Source organism: Halyomorpha halys, unplaced genomic scaffold (assembly GCF_000696795.3).
Source record: "Halyomorpha halys isolate HHAL.00 unplaced genomic scaffold, Hhal_1.1 Scaffold525.1, whole genome shotgun sequence".
Classification (NCBI taxonomy): Eukaryota; Metazoa; Arthropoda; class Insecta; order Hemiptera; family Pentatomidae; genus Halyomorpha; species Halyomorpha halys.
The window spans coordinates 471,093-492,197 of NW_027107431.1; the positions used below are offsets into that span (position 1 = coordinate 471,093).

At 31.4% G+C, this 21,105-nt stretch overlaps 1 protein-coding gene across 1 annotated transcript in view; it reads left to right on the forward strand.

Annotated features, from left to right (window-relative positions):
- Positions 1 to 417: 417 nt before the first annotated feature.
- Positions 418 to 21,105, forward strand: part of LOC106683889 (uncharacterized) — a gene marked incomplete at its 5' end in the record, with an annotated part of 76,895 nt that continues 56,207 nt past the window's right edge. Inside the window, 9 exon segments of the mRNA XM_067045702.1 lie at positions 418 to 480; positions 3,760 to 3,792; positions 3,904 to 3,975; positions 7,717 to 7,847; positions 11,125 to 11,284; positions 13,794 to 14,099; positions 16,123 to 16,376; positions 17,892 to 18,132; positions 20,435 to 20,595. Coding sequence (XP_066901803.1) covers positions 418 to 480; positions 3,760 to 3,792; positions 3,904 to 3,975; positions 7,717 to 7,847; positions 11,125 to 11,284; positions 13,794 to 14,099; positions 16,123 to 16,376; positions 17,892 to 18,132; positions 20,435 to 20,595 — 1,421 coding nt within the window.

Below are 21,105 nucleotides of genomic sequence, written 5' to 3' on the forward strand. Positions count from 1 at the left end.
AATATCATATATTATATGAAACTATTTAATCAGTCCTGATTAAAGGTAATAAGTAATAATGAGGTGTATATAGTTGACCGTAGATTACTGATTGGAGAAGATGACCGCACCCCCCCCCCCCCCGACCATCTTCTCCAATCAGTAATAAGTAATAATTAATATTATTTCTGACTATAATTATCTCTAAGTATAATTATTTAGCTGATTATAATTATTCTCGGAGATAGTACAAAATTAACAAATATTTATCTGAAAAAAGGTTTTTAAGACTACTGATAATATCACTATATTATTTTAGTCAGTTAGCTTAAAAATCATTACTGTTTAAGTAGAAATAAGTTTTTATAGTCAAGCAGTTAGAACTATAATTGTAAATTCAATGAAAATCACGAATTTCTACTTGTTTGTGTTTTTTAGCTCTTAACGGAGTTGCTGAGACACCAGGAAAGTTGAAAGATGATCCCAAAGCCCGTGGATTTCGTAAGACTAATTTTTTTCATGAAATTCATTTGTCATTATTATGAGTAGAATAAATGCATGTTCTTTAAAGTTTTTAAAAACTTATATAAAGTGATGCCACAACCCTGTTACTTTATTCAGGAAAAGGATTGTTGTTTTCCGTGAAGTTCAATATAACCACATGGGGTTTTCGTCCGGAATAAACATCCATAGGTCCTCGTGTGCTTGCTGCCCTTGAACAGCCATAATCCGAGGACCTGCTCCGATTTTTTACCGTTCTTGAACTGCAGTTCGAAAGTACCAAGAACCAACATAAGCCGGCTTTTTCATCTAGATATTTGGCCAATGCATATTTGATCCATACATTGATTACAATGGGGACCTATTTTGTCTTCTTGAATGGCTAAGTACGTTTAAATGGTAGAAGTGCATGATGCAAAAAAAAAAAGCTATTTGCTTATTGCTAGTGATTTTGTTTACATATATATTTCTTAGGTTATTGAATTTCTGTCCTAACCTAAAATTATTTTACATCTTAACCTGGCCTAATTAATGCTTTAGTATTAAATAGTGTTACTTTATTTACTACTTCCTTTTTATTAAACCGTTCGTTATTTTCATATGTATTCGTTTATCTTTTCTGGGTTATACCCCATATTCAGAAAAAATATATCCACCCTTTATAGCTACAACGACTTTGATATAATTTAATCTACTTACTGGACAGCGCTAGAGTCCGAGGTGGGTCTTGGCTTCCTTAACAATATCGCTTTACTGGTTTTTATGCATTTCCTTTTATCTCCATCTTGTGACTCCTAAAACTTGTAGGTCCTCCTCATGATCTTTTAGCCAGCGTCTTTGTGGTCGTCCCACTCTTCTTTTTTTAACCAATTACATTTCTACGCAATAATTTGCTCGGCATTCTGTGTTGGTGCATCCTTATATGGCCCAGCCATTCAGTGCGGTGCGCCTTAATAAATTGGACCACATTTTCATCTATGTTTTGATAGGAGTATGATTCATCGTTTGCTCTGAATCTTCATACACTATTAAAAGACTCTTTAAGTGATGAGTTATTCCGAGAAATCAGGAAAATATCATCTGCATATGCACTTCATAACTGAACACATGAATGTAAGATATTTCTTGAGATATCAAGCCTTGCCTTAGGCCAGTCGATTGCGAAGTCATGGCTCATTCTACCACCGACGGTAACTTTACCATCAATATTGTACACCACAACTTTTTTTCTCTCAACTATTAATTAGTCGAATCAGTTTATGAGGAACATTGAATTCTTGTTATTCAATATATCAATAATATAACTCTGTTGAAAGTATCGGAAGCCTGACGGCAATCAATGAAGATAATATGCAAATAAATTGTGTCCACCCAGTTTCTTTGCAAACAGTTGCCTTATAACAGACATTTGGTCAATTGCGCCATTATAATATATTTTGCATAATACTTCAGCTTTTTCTATTAGATAGTTGAGAATATTTTATTGGATATTGCAAGAAATGATATTTCAACGGTAATTGTTATGTTGAAGTTTATAGTCTAAAATCAGGGAGTATAGTTGTTCTTGGGTAACATTCCCACAGTTGTTGAAAAATTCAGCTGATTCTGAGATAGTCTTTGCCAGTTTGTATTGTTTTATATTTGTTTTGTATATTTCATCAGAAATATTCCATATTTCTATATTTGGCAGTTAAATATCATTTTCGTTATTTTATAGGGTTAAGTTCGTATCTATTTCTTGCCTTGTTTTACTGTATACATCTTTAAAATGTTCTACTATAATCAATAACTGCTTTATCTTTGTGAGTATCAGTTTCAAGTTGGAAACACGAGACTAACCTCCCCACAATCAATTGTTAGACTAAACAAAAAATTGAACTGTTATATCAACCATGTAAGGCCCTGGTATTAAATAAAATTATAATATAGGAGGTTGGGAACCTCTGTGTATATGTTTAATTGTTCCATAGGAGTTTCTTGCTTTATTGATGCTTCTTAATTCTTCAATATCTTCTAACTGCTTTTTTAGAAATATCTTTTCTAGGCTCCCATAATTTTTTTGTTTTTCGGCGACCCATGTAATCCACGGTGCTTTGCCTTGTACTGAGCTGTAGCATGATTAATCTTTGTTCATTCCTAACTCGTAACGCTTCTCGACATTCGTCATCAAATCAACCATCCCCTCGTCTTCTGAATTCTTCAGGATTTTTTAAAAAATATTAGATTAATACATTTGTACATAAATAAAACAATTTATTTTATTTGCCTTTTCATATTGTCAGTGTGAAGCTGGTCTATCAGTTGGTGGAAACTCGCTAGCTGTTGAGAATGCTGGCTTTCTTCGGAATAGTTCTAAGATTTCCTGATAAATTAAATGAATGGTCAAATTCAATTCCGAAACGCCTGCTTCACACTAGATCTTACTTCATCTCACAAGATTGTAGGGCTCATACACCAGATGTCAATTTTGTTGTTCTAGAAGAATTTTATAAAGATTTAAGCAAAGATTTTTTTCAGAGTAAAAGTATTTATAATTAATAAAGCTTATTTTTAATAAATTAAAAAGCGTAGCGACTCGGTAAGTAGATTGAAGGTTGATAGTACTGTAGGGAGGTAGTAAATCAACAACATTGGATTCTTTGATGTGTTGGTCCTCAGAAAAGGTTCTCACTGAAGACTCGCATCTGACTGTTAGTTATCTCTGGTCATGTTCGGAGGCTATGCAATATTTTACAAGATGTAGTCTCATTTTCCCTTGGGAATTTGTGCCTCAGTGCCTCATATACCGAGTAATAAACTACGACATCGCTTCCAGGGAGGCTGAAGTGATGCCAACCTGCTCTTCTATCGGTGCCAAAGTTTCCAGTTTCAGCCTGGGGGCGCATACATCTCAGGATATTTAATAGAATTGCTTTGTAGATGAAGAGTAAATACCAAAAACTTATAATTAATATTTATCTATGATGCACATTTATCTTCATGAGCGAGTATATATTATATATTTATTTATTTGCGTAATATAAATGGAATAATTCATAAAATAGATGTTTCACAGTAATTAATCGTAGCATACTGCAAAGAATGATAAAACTAATGTTTAATGATATCTCTATCAATATTAGATTTACATCTGATTACAATTTTACATTTACGTAAAGATATCTTAGGAACATTATTAAATTGAAGTATCAGGAATAATATATTTTAATGCATGCAGTCATTTAAACATAAACATTTTTTTCACCATATAGTATAAACTCATAATTAGTTTGTTTTCAGGTATGACTCACGGACGACTGCCTTATGCAAAGTGTAAGTAATATTCTATTGTTTTCATTTAATTAAATAACCCACTAGAATGCAATTAATTAGATTGTTTACTTATACGAAAATATTATTATCTAACATCCTTTTATGTTATAGTCTTATTTGATTATGATGTTGAACCAGACCAAGTCTCTATGGAATTTAATCTAACGAGTCCGAATTTAGAAGGTATGTCTATAATGGTCATATTGGTGGCTTTAATTTATATAAGATTATATTTATAATATTAAATTAAAATAATTATAACCAGAGCCTATAATTTTATGTTATTGCATAGTTTATTCTCTTTAAACAATTTTTTTAACTTAAAGATATTTAGTGTACTTAAGTGCTATTAGCCAAATTCTCTTTTGCATATTTCACGATCAATGCATAAAATTACATTTTTGGATAATTTGAGCAAAGCATACAAAAGATATAGTTATACAACTGAAATGACATTGCAAATTACAATCGTAGGTTCATTTTTAATGATTAAAAAAATGAAAAATCAACGAAATAACGTTACCTCCAATAATTGAATGCTAACTTTCTGCTTACGTTTTTTATTGAAGTAAATGGGTTAAATAAAAATTAGCAGAGTCGATAAAAGTTGAATATAATTATAAAAAGATCTCATTACATAAAAACACATAACAAAACGCCATGAGGACAAGAACGTGGTTAAACGACTTAGTCCGTAGCGGGAAGGTAGGTTACAATCAGCAGTGTTGCCAGTGTCAACCGCACAAATCTTTCAATGAATATAAATTGATAGTTAAACACAATAAAACAATTTTTAGTGGTAATATTTGTTATTATTCAAAACTCCAAGTAACTAAGTGCATCGTCTTCTACAAAGTCTTCGATGGAGACTTTGGATTTGAACATGAAATAGAGGAGATGAGTCCCAGGGGCGGAAAGGTTTATGAAAAAGTTAATAGTAAAATGCTAGGAATTGGTCTTACTTTCTTGGTCTTATGTCAACTAAATACAATGAAATTCAAACTACAAAATTTTTGTTGGATGAATGTTTTAAATTATTAAATAAATTTAAAGCCAGTGTACCTGGCATTCCAGACCAAGTAAAGGAAACTTATAAAAATAAATAAATATTGATAAGGTTCTAATTGAAAATTCGAGACTCTATATTCTTGAAAATATTAACAAAATTAAAAATGGAAATGATTCAGTTCTCTGTGACGTTGATAACAACCATATAATTTTAAGTACATATAAATTCGTTCTGATCACATTTTTTTTATGATGTAAATAGGTTATAAAAATATAATTATAAAAATATTTTAAAAGATAGAAAATTAGAATTCGTATGAACAAATTTAAAAATGCGCCTTGTAATCATAATAATGCAAGATATGTCACTGAGAAATTCATTTACGGTATATTTATTCTGCTAATGTCAATCAGTTTTCTAATACAATAATTTCTATTTTTCTCTTTTTAATAATTGTAAGTTAGTATTATGTTATTATTTCTTGAATGGGGTCTCTTGGATTCATTGGGAATGGTGAGGGGAAGGGAAGATTTAAACACATAAAAACAGTTCCATTGCTCATTTTCCACATCATACAAGTATATAATTATAAATAATCAAAAAATGAAAATTTGTCTGGACTAAAATACATTTTCATACTCACCTCAGCAAGATCCATAGCGCCAAAAAAAGTGAAATAAAATAAATAAAAGAGAGAGAGGTTGAAAGGAATTTAAAAGATGTGAGCATGCATTTGCACAAATGACAGAAGAGTTATCATAGTAGTAATTGTAAAACTGAAGATTAAGGGCGATATTATGGGTATAATCGCTCAAATATAGTTGAGTGTTCTTGTAATGGTCAGTGAGGACACTCCACTATATTCAATATCTCCCATGTTTGCTTACATAGTGGCTCGAGTGCGCTACACTTGTTCAGACCGGACTCGGCCAAAGAAATATGTTAGACATATTGAATATAGTTGAGTGTCCATAGTAAACATTTGAGGTTCAATTTGGACACTCGACTATATTTCATATGTTTCATGTTTTTTCCTAGCCCGTCTAAGCGACCATCGCTGACGCTCAGTTGTGCGACGCCAGAAAGGACACTGCCTTTATTTGGAATACTTGGTAGTGCCATATGTTATAAATTTTAAGTCCTTTAAATATATTGGGCACTCTTGGTCTAAAATATTAAAAAATGTATATTTTTTTATGGATTCTTCACGCCTTTTCCAATCATCATCATCATTTTATCCCCTTTACCGCTTACGCTGTGTGAAGTTACAATTTGCTGAGTCTGGACCAGATATCTCGCTCTTGGACCATCTCCCTTCTACTACTACAGTCCATATCTCGCCTCCTGAACGCTTCCTTAACACTCTCCTCCCAGGAAATGCGCGGCCTTCTTCTTGGCCTTCTTCCCTCCACGCGAGTCTCATATATCTTTCTGGCAGTTCTTTCTTGGTCTATCCGAAGGAAGTGTCTGAATCATCTTAGCTTATGTCCTTCTAGGATGCTCTCAGCCGGTTTGACTCTGAGGTTAATCCGAAGTTTTACTGTTCCGTACTCTCATCGTGTCCTTCCTTCCACCTCAAGAAGGTACCGCATCTCCATGGATTGGATCCGTCTCTTGTGTTTCGAGGTGAAGGACCACGATTCGGAAGAATAGGATAGAATAGGGAAGAACATCGATTTGTAGATCATTATTTTAGTTTTTCTCGGTACCTCCCTTTTGCCCAGGAAACCCCTTCGGAGCAAACTAAATATTCTTCCAGCTGCATTGATTCATTGAGAAACTTCCCCATCAATGTAGCCGCTCTCGTTGAGATGAGCACCTAGTTATTAGAAATTCTGCTCTAGTCTTTCTCCGTTCGCTCTGATCACCCTCATTATTCTCAGGAGTTTCTTTCCCATTCTCTTTCATTTGGTCTTTTCCGGGTTAATTTTCATGTGTATCGAGGCCATTTCTTCATGCAGAACATTTATGTTGTATTGGAGGTCTTGGTTGTAGGCCGTTTTCCAATTTTAGGCGTTTTTTAAATATTGCTCGATCTATCTAACTCGATCGATCTATCTCCTCTTTCCGTTTTAAGTTATATAGGACCTTCGCTAAAAAAGGGGTTTATTGAGGAGAGTTATTTTTTATACTATGATCTCCTCTTGTGAGATTGTGACATATCGTTCATCGACTAGCATACTGCCTATAACTGACTGTTTGAAAGATAAGATAAGTAAGTCTACCACACGGAGGCCAGGAGTGGCGGGTTCTCGCCGTTTTACAATTTTAGTCACATTTTAAATATTTCTCGATCAAACTATTTTAAGTATCATCTTCCCGTTTCAAGTAAATTTTTCAAAAGTAATATAGGCCGGCCGCAAATGGGGTTTTTAGTGGGGCGGGTCTGCATGGAAAAATTGCCTTCTAATAGTTTTCGTATAAATTTTAAATTTAATAAAACTTTCATCCATTAAATTTCAAGTTGTTTACCTAATCTTGGTATCAGTTTTCCCCCATCACCACTCTTTGGTCAATTTATCTTTCCATATCCATAAACTTATAGTTTGTCAAAATTGATCTTCCAGTTGGTGTTTGTCAAACGTTTTGTGGAAAGATACGATACGATGTAAATAGTATTTTCTGTCCGTTGCTTTTAAAAACTGTGAAGTATGTAATTAAAAGTTATTGTGAATATGCCCTGGTTGTACAACGTCCGATCCTGATTCCAGCTATAAGATTTAAAAACGTTATCGCCGGTTCACAACAGCATTAGTGTAGTTAGATTTTCTTTCAAAATTTAAAAGATAAATAAATTTATTTCAAATTTGTATATTAATCTGTTATTAATATACCCATGTGAAATTAATTTAAAATTAAGGTATGGCAAAAAATATTAGTAGTATTTTTTTTGCTAATTATAATTTTACCTTTAGATGAATCATATACATCATTGGTGCAAGGCTGCCTACTAACCCCACGCGGAATTGAGTATGAAGGAAAAATGTATTCGACAGAATCAAAAAATATTTGTATTAACTGGAACAACCCATTGCTATACAAACAGGTAAAAATATTTATTAAAAATTAATAAAATAAAATTATTGTATTCAGTGTCCAGGAATTGCACGATTGTCTAACTCCGTCTTCAAGTTGTATGTTTGATTGATTAGGCTGAGTTTATATACACTCAATTATTTTAAATATCTGTTTATGTTAGTGAAGATATATGTAAAACATTTTAATTTCATTTTAAAGATACAATGGTTGCCCTAGTGCTGGTCTAACCAGGCTAGAAACGGATAGTCCAAGAGGAAAAAAGTTCGTTATTTAACCCTAATTTCAAATTACTTTAATGAAAACTATGTATAATTACTAGTCAAAATTGATGAGTGTGTCAAGTATAGTGGGAATACAAAATGGCTGTTTCAAAATGATGTAAAAAATATTTATTCATTCTGAGCTCCATATCGTTAAAACTACCAACAACACTAGAAAACGTAATAAAATATCATTTAAAGTAGAGTAAATTTACTAAAATATGAGCCTTAAAAGAGCTCTTTACGTTCAATAGTTCTCGAGATACAGTTTTTTTTTTTTTTTTTTAAAGCAACATTTAATAAAAAATGTAATGAAAAATCAGCAGTTAGTGAATTTATTTTGGAAAATCTATATCGCAGGAACAATAGGACGTACAGATGTCTATTAGCATTCAAATTAAAGCTAGTTTAATGTACTAAAATAAATAAAGTAGTCTATGACGTTTATCTTCGCAGGACTGGCAGTTTTACTGATATTTATTAAAATAAATTGATTTCTAGTTGTTTGGACAAAATTTTATTTGCAAAATTCATATTCATATGTAAATGTTATGAAAACGACTACCCCATCGAAGATAAACCTTATGAACTACTTTGTAACACATTAAACTAGTTTTAATTTGAATGTTAATAGACATCTGTACGTCCTATTGTTCCTGCGATCTAGATTTTCCACAATAAATTCACTAACTGCTGATTTTTCAGTACATTTTTTATTAAATGTTGCTTTTAAAACCTGTATCAACTTATCGAAATTGAAAAACGGCATCAAACCCTCCACTCCCGCCCTCCATGGTAGCCTTACTTATGTGACTTTTTAAACAGGCAATTATAGCGAGTAGGTTGGTCGATTTACGACATGTCACAATCCCACATGAGAAGATCATAACACAAAAATAATGGCAATCCTTTCCCGCCGGACCCGCCCCGCTAATATCCACGGGAAGCGACGGCCCTATATCACTTTCGAAATATTAGCTTAAAACGGGAAGGAGAGACTTTAAGATAGTTTAATCTAGCAATATTCAAAAAGCGCTTGAAATTGATAAACGGCATCACATATTTTAGTAAATTTACTCTTCTTTAAATTATGTTTTATTAAATGTTCAAGTATTGTTGGTAGTTTCAAAGATATGGAGCTCCGAATGAAAAATTATTTTTTTTTTAACGTTTTGAAACAGCCGCCATTTTGTATTCCCTCAAACTATGCTTGGCAGACTTATCAATTTTTACTAGTATCTATACGTAGTTTTCATTTAAGTAATCTGAAATTGGGCTGAAATAACTGAATTTTTTACAGGACTGTTGTACTTTTACACGCAAGTAACCAAGTATTGTTGATAGTGAAAAAAAAAACCATTAACCGCTGGTTATCTTTAAATAAAAAATTGTATCAATTGATTTAAACCCAAAATATCGTAACAATAGTATAGTAGAAAATAAGTGCTATAGAGCTATAGTAACATGTTATGTAATATATTAATAACATTGATATTAATATAGTTGGTAATAATATTATTAGTAATAATGAAAATTAATATACAATATAATAATAATGTAGTGATAGTTATAGTGATAGTAATGTAACATTGCAATGGTATAATATTATTTTGTGTATCATGTCTTTATTTAGAGTCTGAGTCGATTTCAAGAGAAAGCAAACATATATTAAAATAGATGTCCATTTTATAGCTTATGTCATATTCTCACTAATTTTGCTTTGCATTTTTATATTTTCTCACCTTAAAGTAAGGATATACTCTTGTACATTTAGTTTAGCACGTACATTAGAAAAGTCCAAATTTTGTCACATTATGATATTGATCACATCGAATAAAACTTTGGTCCGAAATATTTTAGTTACGTCAGCAATAACTGAAAATAGACAGTCACAGTTTCTTATTGTGAATGTAAAAGTAATTATCTAGAATAGAGTAATTAGACGTGACCTTATATTTTATTTTATTAGTTTAATTTATATTTAATCAAATTAGAAGTAAACTTATATTTATTTACAACTGAAATGTAAAAGGTGAGGATGAAAAAATCTTTAGAGTCGATTTTATCTATTTTAATATGAAAATTTAGTTTTGAAACTTTATCGATTTATTAAAAAAATTACGTATTAAAATAAAATATCAATTATTTGTAATACATGGAGACTAAATAAAGGGATCGTAGAAAAAGTTGGTTCTGAAAAAGACTGTTTAAATTGGGGAAACATTGACAAATTAATTATTAATTCTGCTCGGAGAAATTTAGGCGTTTTGTCTGGAATTCTCCAATAGCAACCTGATTATTCTAAAAACTGTTTAATGTTGTTTTATGCAGTGTTTTATTTAGAATAAAAATTAATTATGAATAAAATTTTTTATAGTTTAAATAAATAAACCTTTTTTATCCATTTTAGTCTCAAAACATATTTTATTCCTTTGTAAGTCCGACGTTTCGGCCAATTCAATCAATCCAATCCAACCAATTCAATCCTCGAGGACAATTTTTTTTTTTTTTTCTTTTTCGGCTAAGACTGAAAAGACCATTGGAGTCCTATATTTGCCTAACCATGGTTGGGGGTCAAAGTTCTTCATTTTGTGGGACTGCCACTAAATGAAAAAAGTCAACGTCCCAGGCCGGATTCGAACCGGCACCGCCAATAGACATCAAATTGGTAAGACTGTGTCATAACCACTGAGCTACAGACGGCCCAAGAGGACGATCTTAATACAATTTTAAATCCACATCATTTAAAAAACAACTTTATGCAAGCTATTCTGCTTTGGTCATTTCATTTCATCAGTCCACCAATTATCCTCAATTATTCAAATTAAATTAAAAATTAAAATTATTTATCACAGTCAACCTTCTTTGTCAAAATTATAAATAAAGTTTTTTTTATTTAGACTGTTCTGTAACCTTTAACCTACCTGAAATAAGATATTCTATTTGTTTAAACATGAATAATTGTTGTATTGTGAACAGATAATAAGAAAATGAAATAATAATTAAATTTTGTGTGTTATCTAGATGCAGATAAAACCCTTCCAGAGTAAAGACTTTCCAGATGAATCAATTACCAAAGCAAGCTACTACTGCAGGAATCCCGACAATTCACCAGTACCATGGTGTTACAGAAAAGATAATAAAAAACGAGAAAACTGCTCAATTTCTTACTGTGAACGTCGACGTAATTACCTAGTATCGACTAATTAGACTAACCTTATATTTAATTAAATTATATGAAAACTTAAAACAGTTAGATAAGTATTATATATAGAAAAACACTACTTATATATCTACATTTGTTTTATATGTTTTTTCTTCATATTTTTCAAAAAGATTAACTTTTTTAATGTAATTTTCTGCTTTTGTTTAACTTTCAACAATTATAATTTATTACGAAATATACTTAATCACCATATTTGTCCACCTAAAAAATACACCTTTTGCGCCCATGACAACCAAACTAAAGGATAATTATTGGAAGGAGATATTTGACGGTATGAAGTAGATTGTAGGAAGATAGTCCAAGTTGCAGTCAATAAAGGTATAAAAATAGTAAAAGAAAACTATTTGTTGTTAAAAAACGTTTCGCCCCACTTTGCGGGGTTTCGTCAGGGCTGATAAGAATGAAGTTCTTCTACGAACTTCATTCTTATTTTCTATTACTATTTTGATACCTTTATTGACCGCAAGCCGAACTATCTTTCTCCAATCTAAAGGATAATAATTTAGCATGTTAACTTCTGCTCTTGAGCAAACTATCGATAATGTAATTGATAAGACATATATTGTTTAGTGTATAACACTAGAAAAATTAATACATAAAGAGTAAATTCGTGGTGATAAGCATGTACTCATTTGTATACATATCGCTGATCAAAAATGAAATGGGCACAACATAAAAAAATAGTCTGATTTTAGGATGATCCTTTATTGCTCCAGTTTTACACGGTCTAACCCTCCCCAGTGTTGACAATTTCAAGAAGCATAATTTTAATATTTGTTTTTTCGAGTTGTGCTGTTATTTCCTTATTTTACCACTCGAGGGATGGTTAACACTAAATAAATAAATAATAAAGGCCCAACGAACCCGAAGGTTCGATGCCGATACCACTAAACGTTCTCTGCATACATCCTTCCAGTGATGCCCCTCTAAACCCAATTCTACTAAATCAGTTTTAATGCAGTCCTCCCATCTACGTTTCGGACGTTTACCCGTCGGTTCAGTGTTTATTAACATTTTAAGGATCCGCTCGTTACTAGGCCCTTCAACCTTACACGCCCATTTTATACGCCCCAATGCTATAACTTGTCCCTTAATTCAGCGTAGAATAATCTTCTAAATTCTCCTGTTAATTCTTATTTTTTTAAAATGCATTGTTCATCCCTTAATGTGGCTACGTCCCGCATCCATACAGAACAGTGGAAAGGATAATATTTTTGTAAATTCTAATTTTTAAGCCTTTCGATAAAAGGCGGGAGCTAAGGAGTTTTGAAATTGAAAAATAATAAGCATTTCCCGCCTTCGACCTAGCTTTTATTTCCTCATCAATTCGTTTTTTCTAGTTACTGTAGAACCTAAATACTGAAACTTATCTACCTGTTCAAACTTATTTCCTACAAACACATATACATGTATTTCCTCAAAAACTAAAAAACTTCATAAAATTTATACTGCATCATGTTTACATACAACCTTTTCCTCTAAATTTGGGCCAAAGCAGACAGACGGTCTCTTGATATATAGGCGTTATATGGAAAGTCCTTTTGCGCATGCCCAAAAAAAGCAGTCAATAGATTGATACAATTGATGCTAGATCATTTTAACGATGATTCCCAACTTTTCTCCAAATCTGAGCAGCTTCTTTTCGAAATATATGTGTAGCAAGGAAAGATCATTTGCGCATGCGAACAGAAAAGTTATGAATTGAATCGATGAAAATGATACTACCATGTAGATATCGGCCTTAACGATTTCTGAAAATCTCATCAATTAGCAGGTGTTATGCTGGAGTTTTTAGTTTTGTCCTTTTTCTTCCAAACAAGAACCTCATCAACTAACTAGGTTGGAACAAAGAACCCTTACCGCATTCTGGCGCCAACCGCAAACACTACAAAAGATTTATTTCCTCGAATATTAAAATGGGACTAACTGAATAGTGATCTACAACGCTACTAACTCAAAAATGAAATTTGTCCAGTAGTGCCTCTTACATTCTAGGTCCGCAATATGTATGTCATAGAAATGAAATTATAAATTTTGCAACAAAGTAAATCAAACGAAATTATTACTATCCATAAAAAATAGAAGTGTTCAAAAGTTAAATTTTCAGCTACCTTATATAACTTTCCTTATCAACTGCCTTATTCTCCCTGATCCATCCAATCATTTTATGTTTAGTTATAATTTCATTATTTTTGATTGCAGTATTTTAAATTTTTTCTTTTACTACAAATATTATTTATATGTTAAAGTCAATTTAAAAAAAAAAATCATTTTATTTTTTTATTCTTGATCCCTGGCCACTGGGAAATCGTTTGGGAAATATAATTCATTGTAAATGTACTAAAGTTTTATTCTTAATTTATAATTTTATTACTTTATTTGAACATCTTTTCATTCGTACGTTATTATTGCAATGATCTTAAGGAGTTATGTTGTAATATGAGTATAATTTTCTTTGTTCTTTCAGATTGCATATTAACTGGACCTGGTTTGGAATATCATGGTTTTCTCAATGTCTCTACATACGGAAAGTGCGAGCAATGGAGCGTCGATATACCATTTAAAAATGTCACTGCCGTAAAGGCTCATCTGGTCCAAAATTATTGTAGGAATCCAACTTATGATCCTGCTGGTCCATATTGTTATGTGCATTGGGAATTTCACGACAGCGGAACGTATCCTTGGCTGAGAAAGTCCTACTGTGACGTTCCTCTGTGTGACATATATTTCAATACGCCGATCTACAAGGGGGAATTATATTTCCACAAAATGGGTATGCATTTTATAAACTTCTTTATTTATTTTTTTTTTAAATGTTTTTAATCTTTTATTTTTTCCATATTATGTATCAGACAATATGCTACATCACGACCTCAATGCCCCATTTTTCTTAGACAATAATTCATTTAAATTTCATCAGAACCTCACTCATCATTCTAATTTTATGCCAGAATCCTTATTGAGCTTCCCTCATGACGATAATTCTTCTTGAAGAACGAAGCGACGCAACGAGACCTTTTTTAAATATGAAATATTGGAATTCTGGCAATGGTCAGCAGTCCAGTCAAAGTAGGCTATTTGGTCATTTTGGGACACAAAGTTTTGAAACTATGCAATTTTGTGCGGTAGGGTCTATTAATGAAACTACTATAAGTCCCGATGGACGAGAGGGTGGTCCAGTCGGAAGGAGACATACAGCGTTATGACTGAGGGGGAGGACCATAAAAAAAAAAAATAATAAATTAATAAAATGAAAAAAAAATTACAGGGAAGAACGATTAAATTAAATACTATTTCGAACGGAAATACCACCAATGATCTGTTAATATTCTTTTATTTATCCTCAAAATGTATTTGAATTTAAATAAACTTTTTGGAATTTTTCAGTAGTTAAAAAAAACAACTCCTTCCTCCTGATATCCGACCCCCCAAAGCATTGCCTAGGATGCCTTGGGGTTTATTTATGCCAATTTTCTCACCGGTCTTCACATCAGATACAACTGTGGCTGAGATTGAACTGTTTCCTGATATTTGGGGCTAGAAAATTCGATGGAGCTAGATCATATTTTAGTACATAACGCTACAACCGATTCTGTTGCCCCTATATAATGAGGTAACATTAAACCTTATCATTTGCTAGTTTACAAACTGCTTTGGTGATCTTTGGGAGCAGTGGCATGCGCAAACCCCAGCGCACTACCCCACTGCTCCCGCACCCCTTATGCCAGAAATGGCAAGGGAGGGGGATAAAAAAAAAAAAAAGTTTACAAACTGCTGCAGGCACAGATATGAACCTAGAACAACTTGAATCACATACTCCGTGCCACTTCTGTAATAGAAATTTCTTTAACAGTCCACCGTCGGTAGGGGAGGAAATGGTAAGATGGAAATCCACATGTTTTGACACTTCCCATTGAAGCTGTTATTCAAAATAGGTTGCTTAAAATGCGTTCTTGAGTATATTTTTCATTCATATATATTTTTAAGTTCTCCTCATGGTTCGTTAATCTTACATCATTAAACCTAAGTTTTTTTGTTTTGTTTTTTATTTATTTATTTAATATAATTTACAACTGTATAAATAATAAATAAAATAAGTAAATCTGTGGACTGTTTCATCTAAACTTGAAAATCTAGGGAAAGAACCACCCGTTGGTGGTACTTCAAGTATTAATTTAAAATATAAGGTCCCGTGGCCATCTTCTTTTCAGACGCCTCGGAAAATTATTAAGGATGAGCGATTAAGAACTAATGGGTTAGGATGGATTCGGAGTTTGGAATGAAAAGACGCATATCTGATTCGGAAATCCTCTGGTCGAGTATAAATATTGTACACGAGTATGACAGTGTTGACATTGTATTACTTTTTTGTTAATTTGTCTTTAATCTTCAATATTTGCTATTTTATTAATTTTTGTTTGAATGGGAAGGAGTCTGTTCGTTTCATCAACAGAATTGGATTAAGCTAGACATTTGAAAAAAAAATTATCTGATTAAAACTTTTTTAAAATAACCCTTTATAACTTCCATTATAACTGGTCAAAGAATTTATTGTGTTTACTCCACATCGTCGGAACATAGTTTGCATATTATAAGTTATACAAGCACTAGGAAATGAAAACAAAGCCATCATTTTAATTTAAGTTTAGTCGGTACCGCTATTTTCAAAAATATTACTATGAAGTTCAAAAGTTCATTGTAAGATCCAGGTGATACTGAGAACAAAATAAATAGCATTCAATTATTTTTTTTTAATTTAAGTTTTCCAACTATAAATGAATCTTATTTGTTTGCAGGTCCTTACCTATTTTGCGCCGTCGGAAGAGACATCGATTATTACACACATTACACTCTTTTTAATGGTTCCTTGAACTCCTTGAATATATCTGTCAAACTATGGAATCCAGCAACAGTATTCACCGATCAGGTCCGAATAGCACTAAGTGTTTTGGCGATTCCGGCAAACAGTAGTGAATTTTTAAGATGGGACATGGGATTTGAAATTGTACTTAGCAACAATTTAACGGGAGTTATTGTCAATCCTCCTGAGGTAATGTGAATTTCTTAGTATTAGTGTTTGTTATGGTAAAGATGGGACTAGTAAAGTGGTAAACAAAAAATAATTGTATTAGATTTTATTTGTTTCTATACTTCTGACCTACTAAAAAATACAAGAAATATAATCCTTAGGATTCTATTTTATCCCTTGTCTTTAATTAATCAGCAATTTAGCAATGTGAGTGAATATCAAATTATGGTTGGTTATCATGATAAAATTGTAATAATTGTGATAATAATGTAAGTCAAATATTTCAAGTACAAACATCTATTGATCCCAAATAGGTGGGCAAGTTCACACATATTTTTCCTGGGAAATTTTCAAAACCGTGATAATGGCAATCTGGTTGAATTTAGTATTATTATTTTTTTAAATGTAGAGGTAAGGAAATTTGGCAAAAGATGAACTGTATTTATTCCCTCCTTCATTCGTAGTTCTAATACCCTTCCAACCTTCAAATCCCGTATCTTCGACCTCATCTGTATTTAATGTTTCATTGTTTTTTTATTCTTGTAAATATGTATGTTAGCAGAAATTGTACCTTTTAATTTATTATTTTTAGTTTAATTGCATTTGACTTTTTATCATTTTTTTTTATTTTTAGAAGTTACCTTTAATGATATGACATATGGTTTTATTTTATTTGTTCTAATCTTATTTTATATATTCTGTTAATTATTGTTGTTCATTTCTATCTTTTCAAATTCATTATTTTAATTATATTTTATGGCGTTTTATAATTTCATTTTATTTTGGCTCTAAACCCTAATTTGTATCTATATATTATTCTAAAGGGTTCAATCCCAGAATAAATAAAGAATATTATTATTATTATGAATGCTACATAAAGGAAAGGATTTTTTTTTCTCTTCATATTCAGAACTGCATCTGTAAAATATTAAATTGAAAATAATATCGACTGTTAGTAATATCAATCTACAAATGGCAATATTATGGGTATTATAATTTTGTTACCTATACCAAACATACTAAGTTAAATTTTGATAACCAAAGTATACATTAAAAAATAAACAACATTTTGCTGGCCTAACTCATGCTAATTTCGAACACCCAGCGTACCACGTCGTAGGACGCGTGTTTTGGATTGGTCACCTCTGGTTTATAGCCTTATGGTCACAGTAATGTCAATTTTTAATTCCACCTTCTCATAAGGAATACAAGCGGAATTTGAGGTGACATTTATCTGTTGCGAAATTTTCTTTTTGGTAGAAATTTGTCACCTATAGGTCCTTGATGATAGTCTTATGTAGTTTTATAAACTCCATCTCCCTCACCAAATATCAACTCATAATTCACGCTGATGCTAAAATCTCTCACTCGTTTCTTGTAAGTTCGGAATTATGATACAAAGGGTGATCTTTATTCATCTCTCAAAATTGTGATGATTTTAGAAAGACTAGCCATGAAATAATGATTTATGAGAAAAGAAGGAAGAGAGAAAGAGATATCGTTTATATTAATTGATTGTGATATTTTTTATTTCAGGATTCCATACTTATTCCAGTTCCTGGTTTTCTATCTGGAATCCGATGGACACATCTGACTTTAGAATGGGATCAAGAAGGGATTTATTTAAACTATACCCTTGATGAAGAAAGTACCTCTGTCTACGTATTCAAGGAACCAAATTTAGCAAATACATTACGTGGGCTTTTTGAGAATAAACTGCAATACATAAGTGTTTTAGGATCGACAGCCTTTATGAGAATTAATTTCCCCGGTGGAGGCAAGTACTATGTTCATATTTTTTTAGCTAATCATCTATTCTTCCACAGATTAAAACTTTGAAATTAATGGTGAATGGTGGAGAACAATAATTATTGTATGGATAACAATATTATAACTTTATGTAAAGCACATGATCGTGTAACGTAAAAGTTTGAACAAAACAGTAAATAAACTAGGAAGAAGGGTCTTATAAAAAAAAAAAATAAAAACAGAAAAAAAATTATTAGTTTTTATTGTAACACACTTTAATAAATTAATTAACATCTTACTACTTATGATATTTTACTTCTCAACCATATTTTCATTGATAGGTATGTGGTTTTGTTTAAAATTGAGTGTTTAAAACTGGAAAAAAAAACGAATATTAAACGCCATTAATTTTCCATCATAATCTAAATTAGTACATCTACTTAAAAATTATAATTACATATCTATTCGAAATTTTAATAGACTATTTAAAAATAGAACACTAGAAGGATCAAACTGTAAAGCATTTCGTAAACTCTCTTAGTATTGATTTTGTTCTAAATTGTTAAATATGGCCACATAATATAAAATTATAATTTATATAATATTATATAGCAATATTAAGTTATAGCCATGTCATATCATCTAGGGCTAGCCAAATAAGTGTATATAGTATTGTAGATTGATTTCTTTTATCTTACATAAAATTTCTATTAGTGAGAGCACAATCAGTGTAACAAACTTCAAAGTTCAAAACTATTTCTGATATAATTATAAATTGTAAAAGTCAAGGTATGTAAGTATGTAATAACATGAAAAAGCTTATTTGTAATAAGAAATATGGCGAAAGAAAAGATACCCATAATTTTTTTCAAATTTTCTTTTTATGATTTCAATTTTTGATACTGCATTAGTTATCCTTCCCAACGAGTTCCGGTGGAATTTTTTTTACCAAGTCAATGTTCAAGGTTCAATCCTAATGAATACTTTTGGACGCAATTCATTATGTTGGCAAATAAAGAGCAAAAGAATAAGGTAAAACATATTTTGATGTTCGAAAAGATACTAATTGTAAAAAAACAAATTAAGGTTTATTAACTACTTCATTAATCTAATGCGCATTAAGGAGCCAAAATTAGGGGAAGACATTAAAAAATAAAATAAATAAAGATATTAATTTAACTTGAAAATAATCTAGTTTTATATATTTTTTCCTATTTTATAATTGATTATTTTGAAATGTGTTTTTCTTTTAAAAACAAGTTTTCGCACATTATGAATTATGCACTATAACATATAAATGCGTTTAAAGATTGCACATCGATTATATCGTTATTAAATAGATCAATACGAAACTAAACTTCGAACAATAAACCCGCAGCAATTGTTTTGACCGGCTGAATTGACAAAATAGTTACCATACTGTCCGGCAGTGTGACAGTTCCTATGTTTTCCAGCCTTTTGTAGCTGTTGACCTCGCGAATGAAGCGGCGCCGGTTTGAATCCGGTCTGAGGGTCGACTTTTATTTCTGTGCTGGTCCTACGAAATAAAAACTTGACCCCCAGTATTCACCCAGAGTGGAATGGTGAATACCAATTTTTATTTCTTCTTTCAGGAATCAGCCCTGCAAAGTGGTGCAAACCGTCGGCTAGTTTTGTACCGATCTTGACCACAACCCGGCCTATCTACTTACAATCCTCACATTCTACTACTAATCTTCCAGATGATATTAAAATAAATAATGACTGAAATTTGTATCTCATAATAATATCCTAATTTAAATATTGAAAACAAATATTTTTTGAAAATTAAAATATTGAGTTGTCATATTCATTCTATCATATAGTCTGAAATGTATAATAATACAAGAAGGTACCACTCTGTGGAAATTGGGCGCTGAGTGGTCTCTTTTTTAAGTTAGATAACTTAATATAACATGGCTTAGCTCAAATTATTTCTATCACAGGTTGTGGAGTTCTATGGAAAGTGTAGCTTAAGCTCGTTAACTCCTTGGATACGTTTGACCACTGAAATTCATCATTCGCTTGTTTTGTCAAAGAATAAATTTCTTGCGCCAGATTAAAATTTCGTACAACCATAAATTATAAATTAGCAATTTCTAATACCTAATGAAGAATTACTAAGTCTATTTTCCCAATTTCTAAAAGGGTGATTAGCTTCCAACCTACAGGTAACGGACTGAGAGATTTGCCTAAACGTAAATGGGATTGTATTACATCTGACCTTGTCCATTCGTTTTTTTAGGAGGTTCAGTAGACTTAGTATTAATTTTATATATTATTGATACATTTTAAAAAAAGTTTAATTTTAGGATGTGAAGAACAAATTACAACTGAAGAAATATTTGCTAGATATTATCCATTTTTCCGGGATGGCCCAGTCAGAAAATTGCATTTTGCTTTAAAGTCAACACTTGCTAGTTTTTTGGTGATGAGGGTCTCACCGCTGAATAATTCTGTTGCTGAGGCTATTGTAAGTTATCTATTTTAATATATAATTTTTTTCTGTTCCATATTTCATATAGAATTATAAATAAGAACAATCTACGTATAGTTATGATGAGAAGATGGTTGGGGGTGTGGTCAGTAAAAACACAAACAAGTTGAGAGAACTTATTTAATAGTGCTAACGTTTCGGCCAGAGTTTCTAGCCTTCTTCAGGGCTAAGAACAAAGAGCAGAATAACAACCAATAAATACAAAAAAATAAAAAGAGAAAATATAAACAGAATGACACAAGTAAATAATTATATAGAATGAAAATTAGTAAAAATAAAGTGATGGAAGAAGTGTAAAATAAAACGTTTAATTAAATATGTAAGTAGAATAACATAATCAAGGAAATAAATACAACTCAATGTAGTTGACTCCTAAAGCTTCTACCTGACGTCCTAGGATTTATTTTAGCCTTCGCACAGGTACTCAGTGAATTAATAATTAATAAATAACAGAATTAATATTTTTATCTTAATTCAAGGAATACA